Source organism: Saccopteryx bilineata, chromosome 2 (assembly GCF_036850765.1).
Source record: "Saccopteryx bilineata isolate mSacBil1 chromosome 2, mSacBil1_pri_phased_curated, whole genome shotgun sequence".
Lineage (NCBI taxonomy): Eukaryota > Metazoa > Chordata > Mammalia > Chiroptera > Emballonuridae > Saccopteryx > Saccopteryx bilineata.
The window spans coordinates 221992555-222008423 of NC_089491.1; the positions used below are offsets into that span (position 1 = coordinate 221992555).

Sequence of the window (15869 nt, forward strand, 5' to 3'; positions counted from 1 at the left end):
GTGGAATATTCAAGTAATTCCTGACTGGGGGCTCTGGTACAAGTAGACACCCACCAGGAATGGTAAAAATAAAAAAAACACACAAAAAACAAACAAACAAAAATATCCTTCCTTTTCCTTCCCGTCAGGTCTCTACTTACCAAAATCGGCTGGGTTGTGGTAGGTTGGGCAGTTCAGACCTAAATCCCTCAAATACGGTACAAGATGGGAAACTTTCCCCCGGTACACACATTGTCCTTGACTCAGGACGTAGAGCTGGAAGAAAGCAAGAAGAGGTAAACATCAACCTTGCCTGCCTCTATAAAGTAACAGGTGCCTTCAGCCCACCCACATCCACCCACCCATTGGTTACTACCTACTCAGCCATACTTCCAGTCCTCCATCTACCCACCCACCCACGCATCCATCTACGTATCCACCCTCCATCCATCCATCCATCCATCCATCCATCCATCTATCCCACCCATCCGTCTCTATTTTCTATCTATCTATCTATCTATCTATCTATCTATCTATCTATCTATCTATCATCTGTCTGACTTTCCTCTTTCTCTCTACATTACTTCCCAAAGACTGTTAAAGTTCACATGGAAATCCATAAGTCAAGGAAAACTGAGGATATCATGAGGTCCTGAATTATTTTTATTATATTGCCTTTTTTTTTTTTTTTTTACACTAACCAAGCAACTGTTCAGGAAAGATTCTAGAGCCATATATATTGAAATTCTTGGGACATTTTCTTTTTTGCTCATAATAATATCAAAACCTAAGGTTTATACACATGATATTCATACAAATAACCTGTCATCTAATTCAGTAAAACAGGTATTTCTCTATTGTAACAGGGGAACTAATGAAGCCTCAGCAAGATCAGTGATTCACCTTAGTCCTTGTGGCCACACACCCACCCCAGAGAGAGGACACTGGCCAGCTGTTCCTACCCCTTTCTTGGCTGCTATGGCTCAAACATCTTATGAAACATAACACTGAAGGTCACTCAGCAATGAAGATGACCCCATGAACTCAGGGGAAGCCGAGTACCCAGAATTCGGGTTCACTGGTTCCAATCACAGCAGGGTCTGCATACCTGGTCAAATAGCTCGAAGAGCTTGGCACTGGGCTGGTGGATGGTGCAGATGATGGACCTCCCTCCCTGAGCCAGCCCCTTCATCAGGGAGACCACCTGGAAGCAGGAGGCGCTGTCCAGGCCACTGCAAGTCAAGGGGCACTATGAGATGTTTGCAGGACCCACAAACCATGCCCACATTCAAAGTGCGCTGGGTAGGTCTGTGTACAGCCTGAGCCCAGGGGTGTCTCCTTGTTTCAGACAGGGAGCATGGGGCAAGGCAGGCCTCTGTTCTGTAACCTCAAAATAGAAGCAAAAAAAGACAGGGCAGGCAGGGCTCATGCCTCCCCCTCCTGAAGCTACAGTGGGGGCCCCTATAAAACCTGCTGGCAGAGAGGTCAGGGGTCTTCCCCCCGCTGCTCTTGAATACCTGGTTGGCTCATCGAAAAACATGACGGGAGGATTGTTCACCAGCTCCAGGGCAATGGCCAGGCGCTTCCGCTGCCCGCCTGAGAGGCTTCCAGTCCGCGTGTTGGCACAAGGCAGCAAGCCCAGAGCCGTCAGGATCTCTTTGACCTGAGGGAAGTGGCAGAGTCAAGAGTGGTCATCAGGGACTTTCTATCACATGTCACCTCCAGCGCCCACATGAAAACCTGCTGCCTACCCCACCTCGCTCCCAGGAACACAGAGACTGATGCAAATCCCACCCCAGGCTGTCCATTTACATTTACATGTTGAAGGTCCTGACATGGGCCCGGGAGGCTAAAAGCAGTGGTGAATAGGACCACCTGCATGGAGTCCTTGTCCTGCCTTCTGCTATGACTCTCTCTTATAAGCCTAGCTCAGAGTCAGGTCAGGGAAGGTGTGTGGTAAGCATTGTAAGTATCTGTAGAATGGGTGGATTGATGAACACATAGATGGACAGATGACCAGATTTCTGACCAGCACAAAGGGAGGGCCACCAGGTGAAACCAGATAATAAATGAAAGTGTTTGGCACACGTGTTTAATTGACAGCAGCTATTAATGACACTATTACTAGTAGAGCAACTCCTGTAGACACACAACCATATAGCCAGTCTGCTTGGAAAGAAGGAATGGAGACTCCTTTGCACTTGGCAGTAGTAAAACATGGTCTCTTAATGGGCAGCAAGACAATAAAACTGCCTGAAGCAGCCAGTCCCTCCCACGACAGCTAACTTCCCACCTGACACTCAGGCTGGCCACTGAGATTCAGACAGTCCACTGTGCACTGAGCCCTCCCTGTCTGATTGGATTATTGATCCAGTATCTCCTGGGGATCCCCCCAGAATTCGCCTGGCCATCATCCCAGCCCCTGGTGGCTCCTTGGTCCATCTGGGTGGACCTGGTCAAGCAGCTTCTCTGGGGAGATGAGGTCATCCAAAAGGAGAAAGAACTCACAAGGAAGAAAATTTCCATTCCGGCTCTTGAATTACTTTAAGCATAGTCAGTACAAAATCTGTCTCCAATGACAGATAGCTGGGACACTGCTGCTCCACAGTCTGGTCAGACAGGCCTGGGTTCCAATCCTGCTTATCCTCTCTCTTGTTGATCCCTAAACCCCATTCCACTGCCCCTTCTACAATGTAGTGCCTTTAAAGGACACTGACCCAGAAATAAGGGCAGCAAAGTCACTTAGAAAAGGTTATCAAGGTAGGGGAGGTAGAAACGGCCCATTCTGGCATACTGCCCTTTCTGTGCAGCCAGAACCACAGGCCACAGCCACAGGATAAAGGGTTGTGCTGGTTATTCTAGGCTTGTTTTTGGGCCCTTGGCCGGTCCATTTCCTCTGAGGCTGGCTACTAGCAGCCAAGTGTCCCCAGCCCCTCTGGAGGCGGCGCTGGGGGTAGATGGAGGCCAAACGGTGCCTTCCCTTTTCCGCCCATCCGGCGTGTTTTCTCCAGTGGTCTCCCAAGAGTGACTCTTGGCAGGCTAGTTTTGTCTCAACGAGTTACGAAGAACAATATCAATATCTGGCCCCGGGGACCTTGCTCTTAAGGAAGCCCCCTCCCTGCAGGGTCTTGAGGGCTGAGGCTACTTTTCTGGGAAACCAGGAAGGCTTGACAACACAGTCCACTCTGGCCAGAACATTCCAACCTATTGTGCTTCCATGCAGGGAGTTGGAGGGAAATGAGTCAGGGCATCTGACAAGTTTGTTGTCCTTAAAATAATCACACAATCCTGTTGATAGATCCCTGGTGGAGATGGGACCTCCACATAGCTGAGGACCAGGAGGATGAGCTGGTGGGCCCAGACTGTGGACTTCCAGCAAGGAACATATTCAGGACCCAAGCACACCTGTCAGCTCTGCAGTGGTGGCTCATTGCCTTGTTCAGTCAGACAAATCTGGACAGAGGTGCAAGGCTCTCATTCCCTGGGGATGACTGAGCCACACAGTCCAGGGAAGACCCTGATCGGCTGAATGTAAATTCAGCAGAGAACAGCACATGGCACCTGGTCTGTGCCTTAGGCCAGGCACATGGAGGACATGCACTCAGACAGGCCCTCCCAGGAGATACCTCCATTCCCTATCTAGAAAGCTACCATCCACCTGTCCCTTCTGCTTAAGCAGGCAGAGTGGGTTCCTGTGGCCTTTCCTCAAGGCCTGGATCAGTTACTTGGGGCCATTGTTGCCAGCGCTCTGGGCTTCTGTCTGTAAGGAGGGAATAGAAGGCCAGATAAACAATCAGGGTGCCCAGCGCACGTGCTTTCTCAGGGAGGCCAGCCAGGGGGAGAGGTGTTGCCTGGCTTCCAGAACACGGAGTACCAGGGACGATGAGAGGAACAACCACGCAGGGCCATCCTTTCTGTTTCCCCACAAAGCAGATTAAGGAGCGGATCACATAGCTGACACCTTACTCTGCTTCCCTTAGCTAAGATCCCCTTGGAACTGCCCTTGGGATGAAAGACTGGGCAGCTGCCACTCTCTGATGCCAGAGAAGGAAGCTTTGCTCAGTGTCCACAAGGGGCACAGGGCAAGACTTTTCAAGGCTGGAAAACCAAGGTGAACCCCGTCCATGGACCAGGGCCTTCAGGGCAACATGGGGCTGAATTACATGATGCCAGCCACGTGGCTGGGTCTGGGAGCTGCCTCTGAAGGTCTTGACATAAACAGACAAAGCTGGCAAAACAGACAAAGGAGGCAAAAGGAGAGCTGGCTGTGCTTCTCAAAATAGAAAGGCAGCAGGGAAACATGTACCTGTCCCCCCAGCCTGCCAGCACAGGCCCCCTTCCTCAGCCCCCTTTGCCCACACGGACAGCCTGGACCATGTGGGTCATGCTACAGGGAAGTCTTCTATGGCCTACTAATGGATCATGCTGTTCTGCACAGGTCAGACATGTTAAAAGCATTACCTAAATCAGCCTCATGCTGCCCCAAAGGCAGGGGAGCCTAGCCTTCCATCCCTTCATTACAGATGTAAGCCCAGAGCACTGCAGGCGGAGGCTCGAGGTTATCCAGTGGGACCTGGGAGGCCAGGGCTAAAGGGACTCCCCTTTGCCACACTATGTTACAATTGAGCTGTTTTCACCGAATCAAGTTCCCTCCCTCCCTCCCTCCCTTCCTTCTTTCCTTCTTTCCTTTCTTGTTTCCTTTCTGTGAAAGGAGGGGAGATAGACTCCCACATGTGTCCCAACTGGTATTTACCTGGCAACCCCGATCTTGGGCCAATGCTTGGATCAACAGAGCTATTTTTAGTGCCTGAGGCAGACACTCAAAGCAACTGAACCACTGGTTGTGAGAGGGAAGGAGAGAAGAGGGAGAGGGAGGGGAAAAGAAGCAGATAGTCACTTCTCTTGTATGCCCTGACTGGGGATCAAACCCAGGACAACCACATATTGGGCCAACGTTCCTTCCATTGAGCCAGCTGGCCAGGGCTTCAAGTTTTCCTCTTTACTGCACTTGAAGCTGGGGGTTCCTGTGGGTGATGCCTACAACCTTCGGTTGACGAGGGAAAGAAACACACGTTGTTTCCATGTTTTCCATGTCTCTGCTTTTGTTTCCATTTAAATGTACTTATTCTTTTCCAACTCAGAAAAGAGTTCTATGTGATACATCTTCAGCAGCAACAAGGTTCACTGGTCACAGAAATGGGTCTCTTCCATCTACACTGTGCAGTTAACCCTCCATGAAGGGCTGAACCGTAAGAGTTCTGAAGGGTGCAGTGGGGCAAGGAGAAAGGACGGGGAGGGAAAGGAGGAACCTGAAAGATGCCAGTATTTCTTTTCATGTCAAGGTGGTCTATGTTTATGTAACAGTAACTATTATTTGGGACAGGAAAGGGAACAGCGGTAAATAGAATTGCTAGTAGAATCTCCTCAGCATGTTTCATTGTATCCAATTAGTCCTCCCCTTTTCCATCAAAACACGAGGAGCGGCCCTGGCCGGTTGGCTCGGTGGTAGAGCATCGGCCTGGCGTGCAGGGGACCCAGGTTCGATTCCCGGCCAGGGCACATAGGAGAGGCGCCCATTTGCTTCTCCACCCCCCCCCCCTTCCTCTCTGTCTCTCTCTTCCCCTCCCGCAGCCAAGGCTCCATTGGAGCAAAGATGGCCCGGGCGCTGGGGATGGCTCCTTGGCCTCTGCCCCAGACGCTAGAGTGGCTCTGGTCACGGCAGAGCGACGCCCCGGAGGGGCAGAGCGTCGCCCCCTGGTGGGCAGAGCGTCGCCCTTGGTGGGCGTGCTGGGTGAATCCCAGTCAGGCACATGCGGGAGTCTGTCTGACTGTCTCTCCCTGTTTCCAGCTTCAGAAAAATACAAACAAACAAAACAAAAAAAACACGAGGAGCCACGTTGCACCACTGGGGCTAACCCTGCATGCAAACTCTGCTCTTTCCACTGCAAGGCTGTGGCCCTGCAAGGGCCTTAGAAGACAAGATAATGTTTTATAAGAAGAATTTCTATTCTTATAGTGAAAATCCCACTGGTGTTCACCATGGAGTAGCGAAGACAGAAGCTGAGTTTCCCTAAGATGTGTGTAAATATCAATTGGGTCTCCCAACAAAAAATGGGGCATATCTGGAGCTCCCGCTGGGTCTGCTTACCCAGCACCCTCCCTGCTCCTGGGATCTGGGGAATTGAAGAGAGCCATGCAAGGGTTAGAAGGTCTTACTCACCCTGGAAACTTGTTCATTTTATTTTGAAAAGGCTGGTTAATAACACGTGAGAATCAAATTTCTTCTGGCAAGTGTATGTGCGTGGGTGGAGGCTGGTTATTTTTAAATGAATGACTAACCATCTTCATTGTTAGTATTTTATTTAAAACAATTGAGCAGAAAGCATATTAAACATGAAAAGGGGCAGCGCCTGGGCTGACCCTGAGGTCTGGCCTCCTGACCACCTCAGTCCACAGGCTGGTGTCCTGCTGTGTCCTGCTTTGTCCTTGCTCTGTTTGTATGGCAGTGCCAGGATGGGGGGGAAGTGGGAGGAGGGGTCAAGGCTGTGGCTCTTGCAGAGAGTGGCCACTCCCGGCTGCCAGGCTAGAGCGCAGCACACTGAGATGTCACAGTTCTCCTCCCCCACACAAGGCAAGCAGACAAACCAAGAAAACCAGTGCCAAAAAGTCCCCACACGTGTTTGCCAAATGGAGTTTAGGCACTTTCTGGGCCAGTTGTGACCCAAAAGCACACACTTACCATCTCCTTTCTGCCTTCATCTTTCTCCTGGAGCTTCAGATGTGCAGACACCTGCAGGGGATGAGGAATACAGTGTGGAGTGGGAACAGACAGCCCTCAGCAAGGCAAACCTCACAGGCTATATATCATAGGCCAAGAGCCCCAGAGCTGGAAGAAAATCCTCAGAAGAGGTCTTGGTCTCCTGTCTCCCTTGGCTCAACGAAGGTGGGGACTAGGAGAGCACTGCGTGTCTGGGGTGCTCCCCGCTCTCTCTGTTGAATCTGCTGCTGTGTCCATTGGAGAAGTTAGATGTTGTGGGCAACTGAGAGATAAGGAGACCCCAGGCCTCAGGGGCATGAAGGCTAGTGGTATAGATACATACTTAGGAATTTCACAAGTCACCTGTTAAATCATTGATAGCTTAAAACGATCCATTTTTCATTACAGAGTACTTGGGAGCATTTACACCACAGAAATTGGCAAGTGCTATGTATCAGGACTTCAGTTATATTGTTGTTTTATTTGAGATTCTGTTTGGCAGCACACTCCAGGGCCCCTGACCCGGCTCGGTAAAACCCTGAGTAGTCAGCATCATGCTCAGTGTCAGCCTTGGTTCTGCTCTGCCAACTTCTGTAGCTTTGGGAAACATGGAACCTCAGTTTCCTCACAAGCACATGGTGAGGTGACAACCTGCCCAGCAGTGAGCTGGTGAAGTTGCCATGAGGATCAATGACAGACTGAGATGCAGGGGAGAATGGAGAACAGGCCACAGTTCCAGCATCAGACAGGCCAGGCCTAGGGAGCTCAGTTAAGACAGCTGCTTGCCCAGTGACACCAAGTGTTACTTCTCGGTAGGCCTAGTGGTTGTGAGGGTCAGAAGCAGCACGTGAAAATGCACACCCAAGGCTGGTTGCCAGTATCATTCCTGTGCGTGTAATAAGACCTCAAAGAATAAAAGATATCACAGCTTCAATTGAAAATCTCATTTAATTTAATTCTGGGAATAAATGGATTTCACAGCAGAGCCTGGTGAGAGGTTAGGAGGAGGGGGAAGATGACAACAGAAGTCACCAAAAGTTTGCAAAAGAAAGCAGCAACTTCAAAGTGAAGTTTCTCCCTGGTCCCCTGAGATGAAATGAAGTGGCAAGTCAGGAGTCAACAGGGGATGCTTAAAGCTCGTATCTGCAAACTTACTATTCTGTGTGCCACTCCTCCCAAGTTCCCAGTGCCCTCATCAGACACTGGTTTGGAGGCCAGATAAACAATCAGGGTCCCCAGTGCGCGTGCTTTCTCAGGGAGGCCAGCCAGGGGGAGAGGTGTTGCCTGGCTTCCAGAACACGGAGTACCAGGGACGATGAGAGGAACAACCACGCAGGGCCCTCCTTTCTGTTTCCCCACAAAGTGGGTTAAGGAGCAGATCACATAGCTGACACCTTACTCTGCTTCCCTTAGCTAAGATCCCCTTGGAACTGCCCTTTGGGTGAAAGACTGGGCAGCCGCCACTCTCCGATGCCAGAGAAGGAAGCTTTGCTCAGTGCCCACAAGGGGTGCAGGGCAAGACCTTTTAAGGCTGGAAAACTAAGGTGGACCCCGTCCATGGACCAGAGCACAAGGCAGACAGGCTGAGAATGTCACAGAATGTGCCAGGAGCGGCCCAGAGGCCCTATTACAGCAGATGAGGAAAAAGCAGAAAACCCAAGCATTGCCACAAAACACATTATGATGAGCAAAGGGCGGCTGAGGGGCCTTCTTGTCTCTTCTCACTGAGAGACATTGTTGTAGCTCTCGCTGCCCACACCTGGGTCAAAGTGGTCTCTGTTGGTGTGGGCTGGGACTTTTAAGAAAGTGGCCCTGGAAGTCCAGGTCAGGGCACTTGGCTTGGTTGTGGTCTGCTCAAAGAGCATGGGGACCAGGCCATCTGAACCCCGATGATTAGGATGCCCTGGGCTAACAGCTCTACCCCAGAGGCTGCCTCTCTTACGTGCTCTTGCAGAATTCCATGTCTGATGACTGCCAGGCTATGTGAGTGCAGGGCCTGGGACCCAGCAGGTGGGCAGGCAACACTGGTTCACTCCCCCACCCGGCAGGCAGGTGAATTAGAGGATGAGACCCTCAGGGTCTTAACCCTACACCAGGCTGACTGGAACCTGAGCCCAAAGCCACAAAGAACTGAAGGACAGCTGATGGGAAGAGAAGACCTTTAAATGAAGGGGGTAGGACTATGGTCATCTTAGCAGGGGTCACCACATCAATCGGGTCAATAACTTTCTCAGGAATTCAACCTCAATTTTGCCTTTCAGGGTCTATGAAAACCCAGAGTTGAGGGGTTTGTTTTCACTGGAGCTGTACAGAAAGCATGGCCAGTGTCAGAATTCTGCTGGGGGAGGCGGGGAGCCTGGCAGAGCCCCAGGCCCACGCTGAGCGCAGTTCCTGCTAACAGAGGAGGGGTACATTGCTCACCATCATAGCCTCCTGGACAGTGAGGTGTGGCAGCAGCATGTCATCCTGCATGATGTAACAGGACACCTTCCGGAAGCAGCGCAGGTCCCGGGGCATGCCGTTGATGAGGATGGCCCCCTTCATGCCGGTCTCCCTGAAAGGCCAGGAGAGGACTCAGCCCAGCTCCTCTTCCCCCACCCCTCCAGGGCTGTGGAGGGCCTGAGAGAGAGGCAGCCTCTCCTGGCACTTTCCCAGCTGGACCATCTGCCATAGAGACATGGGGACAGGATGCACGGAGACCTGGTGCAGCCCTACCACTCACAGGAATGAACTGCACAGAGAAAATGCCCAGCAAGGGGAAGGTGGAGGGCCGCCTCCCGGGATGGCATGTTTGTAACAAGTGCCCATAAACAAGCAGAGATACTCATGGATGCTCCTTCCTGTGGCCACAAGGTCAGATGTTCTCCCCTGGCTTCTCGAGAAGCGGGGGTTCCCAAGATTGGCTTCTGAGCAATCCTGTGTGTAGCCGAGGCTACACCAGCTGCCCCGAAGGTTATAACTCCATACGCAGGGGTGTTGCCACTACATTTAAACCAGTTCCTGATTCCTGACTCCGATGCTGCCTGGGAAGGAACAGAGCAGGGTCCCTGGGCTCATGTGACTCGAGGAGGAGGAGGCTAGCACCCTGGAACCACTCTACCATGTGCATGGTCCTTCTCTACCAGGAAGGGTGTTTTCTGTGACCAGAGTGGACAGGTTGGGGCATCCCTTGTGTCCTTTAGAAACAGAAGGGGCACAGCCCTGCCAGCCACAGTCACTCCCACCCCCAGACACATGTGCATTCCTACTGCCCAAGGCTCTTCTGAGTGCAGCAGCTCAACCTGGGGAGGTGGCGGGAGCCATAGCCTTTCTGTCCCCTGACCTCCCCGCCCTGAGGATCCGTCTCCACTGTCATGCTGCAGCAAACAGGGACTGCCTTTTGATGCTTTCAATGTCATTTTCTTTCCTGGGCTGTTTCTTCACAGATTCTAAAGCCCCTTAAGGCTTCCTCCCATCCCAGGCTTCATTGGAGCCATACAAAACCTTAAGAAGTGAGTGACAGAATGGACTAAAGTGGCCTCACTATTCATATTGTTGCCACAGTGTCACATATGGTGAGGGCCTCGTTCTCCTCAGCAAGTGTGCTCACCTGTATCCAGCCAGGATGTTCATGAGCGTGGACTTCCCAGCCCCGGAAGGACCCATGATGGCCACCAGCTCCCCACTGTTGAATTTCCCAGAAATTCCTTTCAGAAGGGTTTTGTACCCTGCAAAAAAAAGCAAATTACATTCATTAACTATCACAGGACCTGTTGGTTCCACCCCCAGGGCTATACAGGTAAATACTCATATACTTGGCCATGGAACCCAGGCCAACGGCGAGATTTTGCACACCACTGTCTACTTCCTCAATTGCATTTCATGGGTTATGCTAATGACACTTACCAGGAGCTGTATAATGCTTTAGACTGTATGGAAAGCACTTTCACACATACTATCTAGGGTATGAGGGGTCCACCATTCTCCTTTCAGAATGAGGAAGCAGGTGTCCAGGGCGCCTGGGGGACTCACTCGGACCTTATAGCCAGTGTGAGCAGATCTGATCCAGGCTCACTGCACTGGCCACATTGCTTCTGCTCTCCCCCATAGTTAATTAAGTGATTAATCTGTTATTGCATTTATGAATTTTTATTTATAATTTATATAAATATAAATTATTCATATAGGATGTAGTCATAAATCATTACTCTATAATAATCAACTAATTAATATGTTAATTAATTGATACCATTTTGCAGACACATCAAAGTGCTTTGGAATTTCTGCCAAGTCTCCATCGGAGAACTTTTTAAAAGGACAGAAAATCTACACACCCCGAACAGAGCCTCGTGGGTTTTTTCTCTTTTTTTGAGTAGACTGTTCAAAATATGAGATAAATAATAAAATAGAAGATACTGGATTCGTGGACAAAGACATGTCTCAATTTCTGAGAAACACTCCCAGAATGTACCCTTAAATGATCAGTACCATGAAAACGCAACATTTTAGCTCCCACATGATGTTCAGGGGGTCCGATGAGAAAGGGGGGGCACCCCTCCAGACTCCACTCTCTCTCCAGTCCGAGGTTTGATGCTCCCTGCACCCAAACCTGTATGTTTATTTGAGCCCCAGCCAGGATCTGGGGAGTTCTTGTCTTTTACAGATAAGACACCTGAACACCCAACCTATCACCAGGTGCCACCTTGATTTAGACAGAAAGTCCCCAAGGCCTGTTTAATCAGGCACAGAGAAGCGGAAACAAAGGCAGGAAGCATGTGGCCCTGTGATCTGGCTCATTACGGAGAGTGACAGTCACCTGGGGGGGCTGAGATAGCTGTCCCGGAGGGAAAGAGGCAGAGGAGCAAACGAAGGGCATCTAGAAGAGCTGCTCAGAACTGCCAATGAGCTAGATGCCTACCACTGGGTGTCCATGATGAGGGGTCAACAAACACTGGCAGGTGAGAGTTAAAGGGGAGGGGATGGGGGCCCCAAAGGACTGTGAGCCCCTCAGTGGACAGGCAGTCAGAGGGGCCGAGGGGCAGCAGAGACCCCTTCCCTGCCAGGTCAAGCTCCCAGAGCAGCAGACTCCAAATAAGGACGGAGCTCTGTTGGGCTCTGGTACCTGGTCCACAGAGGACCTGCCTGACATCACCAAGGGACCATTAAATGGCAGACACGCCAGAAGCCTGCTCATTACTGGCCTCTTGTTGGTTCAGGTCCAGAGCAGGGTTACTTCCGAGCAAACCCTCCTATGAGCTATTTCTTCTCAAAGTTGGAAGCTGATTTACTTTTAGAATGTTAGAGTTTCACAAAGAGCCTGTCCATATGACCTGAATCTCAAGGGCCTGAGATTCCTGAAGTTCAGTAATAGTGAGATTAAAGGAGACATTAGAGCAAGACTTCCTCTCCTAAAGGCCAGCCAGCCAGCCCCAGACTGAGGGCCCGACATGAGCCCGGACATCTGATAACTGCCCCTCCACACCTCATTTTGCCTCCCAGCTCCATTTATTATTGTCCTGGTGCATTAGCTCCATGATGACATGATCAGAACTGTCTCCTTAATCACCATGTCTGTGTGCAGAACGGTCCTTGGCATGTCGTGGTCACTTTTAAAAAGTGTTTATGGAATTAATGAACAGAAGGTGAACTCTGCATAAGTAAATTTAGAATCACAGCCACTGTCTTGGCCACCATCATTTGCTTAGAGCTTCTTTTCAAGCCATTGACCCCAACAGGACCCTTCTGGGCTTCAGACCAGCGTGTGCTGGGCCACAGCCTCTGCCAGCACAGTTGAGAGGTCTGGGCAGCCAGCTCCCTCTACTCATTCCCCTGCCTATTAATCGCTATGGTCAGCTCAACTCAGAAATATGCATTTGGTCTACTCTTGCGTGAAATATTTAAAAGAGGAGAAGAAATTACACACTTTTCCTTCCTCCTAAATGAAATGTGCTGGGTCAGCAAAAAAATTCCCAGGAGCCCCTGTGGGTTCAACTCTTCAGATGGTCCTTGAGGTCAACACACAGGGTTGAGTATTGCTGTGCAATGCATTTCAGAGGGGTTGCTGGTGTCCCTCTGTGGATGGCACAAAAGTCACCAGTAATCCATTAAATAATCACAATCAAGATGTGCATTATACTTACTTCCGGGTAATTACTTTCTGATGCAAATTTTACTGAAGTTTAGCATACCTAGAGAGAAGTACATAAATCATAACTGGATGCAAAGTTTGACACTCCCCCAGACTGAACTCTTGAGGAACTGGCTTCCAGGTCAGAAATGGGACGCGAGGAGCTCTGGGAAGCCCTCTCCCATCACTTCAGTGGGAAATTGCTTTTGAATCTTAATTAGAACCCCAGGGGTGCTGATTTTTAGACAGAGGAATCTATTTTTCCCAAAAGGGGAAGAAGTTCTTCCTCCCTTGGAAATGAAGACAAAACTCCTTTGCCTGTAGAACGCTCCTCAGATAGGGAATAATACCTCAATTATCCCATGAGCCTTGCCCTAGGAAGAGCTAACTCTTGCCCAGAACATATGTCAGAAAATCATGGAGAAATGAAATGACTGACCATTGCATGTCTAATGTGAGCTAGTCTGTCAACACCAACAAAGTTCAGGGGACACACAGCAGCTGAGGTTTGGTAGGGTAGGGACAGATTTTCTCACTTGTAGAATGGTGACCTTGAAGGACAGTCCTAGAGAGGAGTCCAGTGCTCCAGTGAGCGCCAGCTCTGGACATGTTCACTCATGGTAAGCAGGGTGCCAAATCTGCTCACATTTTTTCCTCAATGCTTCACAGCAAGCTGAGTACCAGATTCTTCTCTATATTTTGCAGATGAGAAACAAAGGCTCAGAAAAGGTAAACGACCTGCTCAAGGCCACACAGCGGCTCAGTAGAGGCGCCAACATTCCTGCCTCTTCTGCTCAGCCTCAGTGGTGGCCCTTGCACTGGGCCACAGCCCCTGCCAGCACAGTTGAGAGGTCTGGGCAGCCAGCTCCCTCCAGGGGTCCCCAAACTTTTTACACAGAGGGCCAGTTCACTGTCCCTCAGACCGTTGGAGGGCCGCCACATACAGTGCTCCTCTCACTGACCACCAATGAAAGAGGTGACCCTTCCAGAAGTGCGGTGGGGGGCCAGATAAATTACCTCAGGGGGCTGCATGCAGCCCGCGGGCCGTAGTTTGGGGACGCCTGCTCTGCCTATAATCGCTATGGTCAGCTCAACTCAGAAATACGCATTTGGTCTACTCTTGCGTGAAATATTTAAAAGAGGACTGGAAGAAATTACACACTTTTCCTTCCTCCTAAATGAAATATCCTTGGTAACTGAAGGCCGAGGCTGCCATCTGGGTGTGGCAAAGTGGCTCCCTGCGTGGGTGTGGCAAGGTGCACTGATAGCTAAGGCCCAAATGCCCTGCGGGCACCCAAAGAGCTCTTCACTCATGCAATTGTCCCTCATTCTTCTGTTTCCTTCTCTTCCCATGAAACGTTTTCCAGTAAAAACCAACCAAACAAAATGATTCTTGCTGGGACATGGCCATGTCTCTGTCATTTAGGGACAACTCAAGCCCTGCACTTGTTCAGGACCCCTTCATGTGTTCTTGAGCAAATGTACATCCTCTGCCTCGCATGCTTCTCCCTACGGCTGCTTGTTAGAAAATACCCTCACCGCCTGCCACCACCCGCTGCCCAACAAGAGGGATCAGAGCAGAAGTGTTTCAGAGCAGCTCACAGCACATCGGGCCCCTTGGGAACCATTAGGCCTCCGATCCTGGTGACCTGCAGAAATAATAAGCAGCTTGTCTCCCAAACTCCAGTGAGTGACTCACTCACTCAGGTTTCATTTAACGAGCTGCCCTGTGGAAAGGGCTGTGAGGGTCAGTCAGTCACTGGGTTTTGTTTGTGAGCTGCACCCAACAAAGGCTATTGTCTCATCATGGGGCTGGGCTGGGGCAGGTGGACCTAGTGCCCACTGGGAAGCAGGATCATTTTGTGCTCGTTCAAATGTCAAATGCCAAGCTGGTCACTGGAGTAAGTATTCTGTTAGAGTCAATGTAGATTAACAAGGGACCCAGTGGAGCTCTGTGGGCAGATGCTGCAAAGGGTCATGATCCTGGCTCTGTTCTTCCACCTGAGAACTCGCCAAGGTGGCCACACCAACTCCTCCTCCTCCAGGCTTCATGGAAGAGAGGTGAGTCTAGTCACAGACACACCTCCCCAGTGCATAGAGAGAGGCCTGGTCTTCAGTAGGGAGATAGTCAGGGAGCTATCCGACTTCCCTGCCACACATGTTCCCCTCTTTTCTTCTCTGGGGTCGCTGTACCCATCAGCCATGGGGCTGGAGACAGAGTTTCACATTCTGCCTGTCCTTGTCCTAGTCGGGACCACTGCTCTCACAGAGGGGATGTAAAATCAGACCATAAAACCCCAACAGCCCCCTCACTTCACTTCACACTCAGGACGTCAGTTTTCCACCCAGCCCTGTGACACTGCGCTTCCAGGCTTCTGCCTCCAGGATTAGAGAAGAAGTGTGCATTGTGGTCAACCACCGAGTCTCGTAATTTGTTACATCAGCCACAAGAAACTAATACACGCCCCTCACCCTGTGCACACTGGCTCAGCCCCTGCTGGCCTCCCAGATCCTCGTGGAGGGACCTATTTCCCTTGGAAGATTCTATCTAACATTATGTAAAAGTTATACTTTTTTAGCCAGCGAACCCTCACAAGAGGGCAGTTTGAGGGGGCAGCTCGTATTCTGAGATGGAAGCCCAGGGCTGCTCCAGAAGACATGAGAGCCACCATCTTGCACTTCTTCCAGGAGCTCTTCTTCAACACAGTGTCATTCTCGTAGTTTCTGTGCAATCCATATGGGCACAAAGCCTGGTCAGAACATACTCCCAGAGTAGACCTCTCATAATGTGGTTGAGGGAACAGAGGCAGGTCTGTGTAATTGACTATGAGGAGAAAAATGAAGGAGTTTCCAGTGGGGACCTCTGTAGAGGTTGGGGGCAGCTGGGGCCTCATTGCAGCCATGCTTATGACCAGGGAATAGCCATGGCCAGACTGTCTACCTGTCCTGGCCTCAATTTCCCCAAAATAACAGAAGATGCCTACTCTCCAAAGCCCTTTCCAGCACTAGAAGTCTGTAGTCACATGG

The 15869-nt window shown here is 50.6% G+C and overlaps 1 protein-coding gene across 2 annotated transcripts in view; it reads right to left on the reverse strand.

Annotated features, from left to right (window-relative positions):
- Positions 1-15869, reverse strand: part of ABCG1 (ATP binding cassette subfamily G member 1) — a 65059-nt gene that overhangs the window by 15846 nt on the left and 33344 nt on the right. For both annotated transcript variants that reach the window (XM_066259313.1, XM_066259315.1), the window contains exons 3-8: positions 10326-10443; positions 9158-9290; positions 6719-6769; positions 1497-1642; positions 1088-1211; positions 141-255 (exon numbers count right to left, since the gene is read on the reverse strand). In XM_066259313.1, the coding sequence (XP_066115410.1) occupies positions 141-255; positions 1088-1211; positions 1497-1642; positions 6719-6769; positions 9158-9290; positions 10326-10443 (687 nt within the window). The remainder of the gene's footprint in view (positions 1-140; positions 256-1087; positions 1212-1496; positions 1643-6718; positions 6770-9157; positions 9291-10325; positions 10444-15869) is intronic.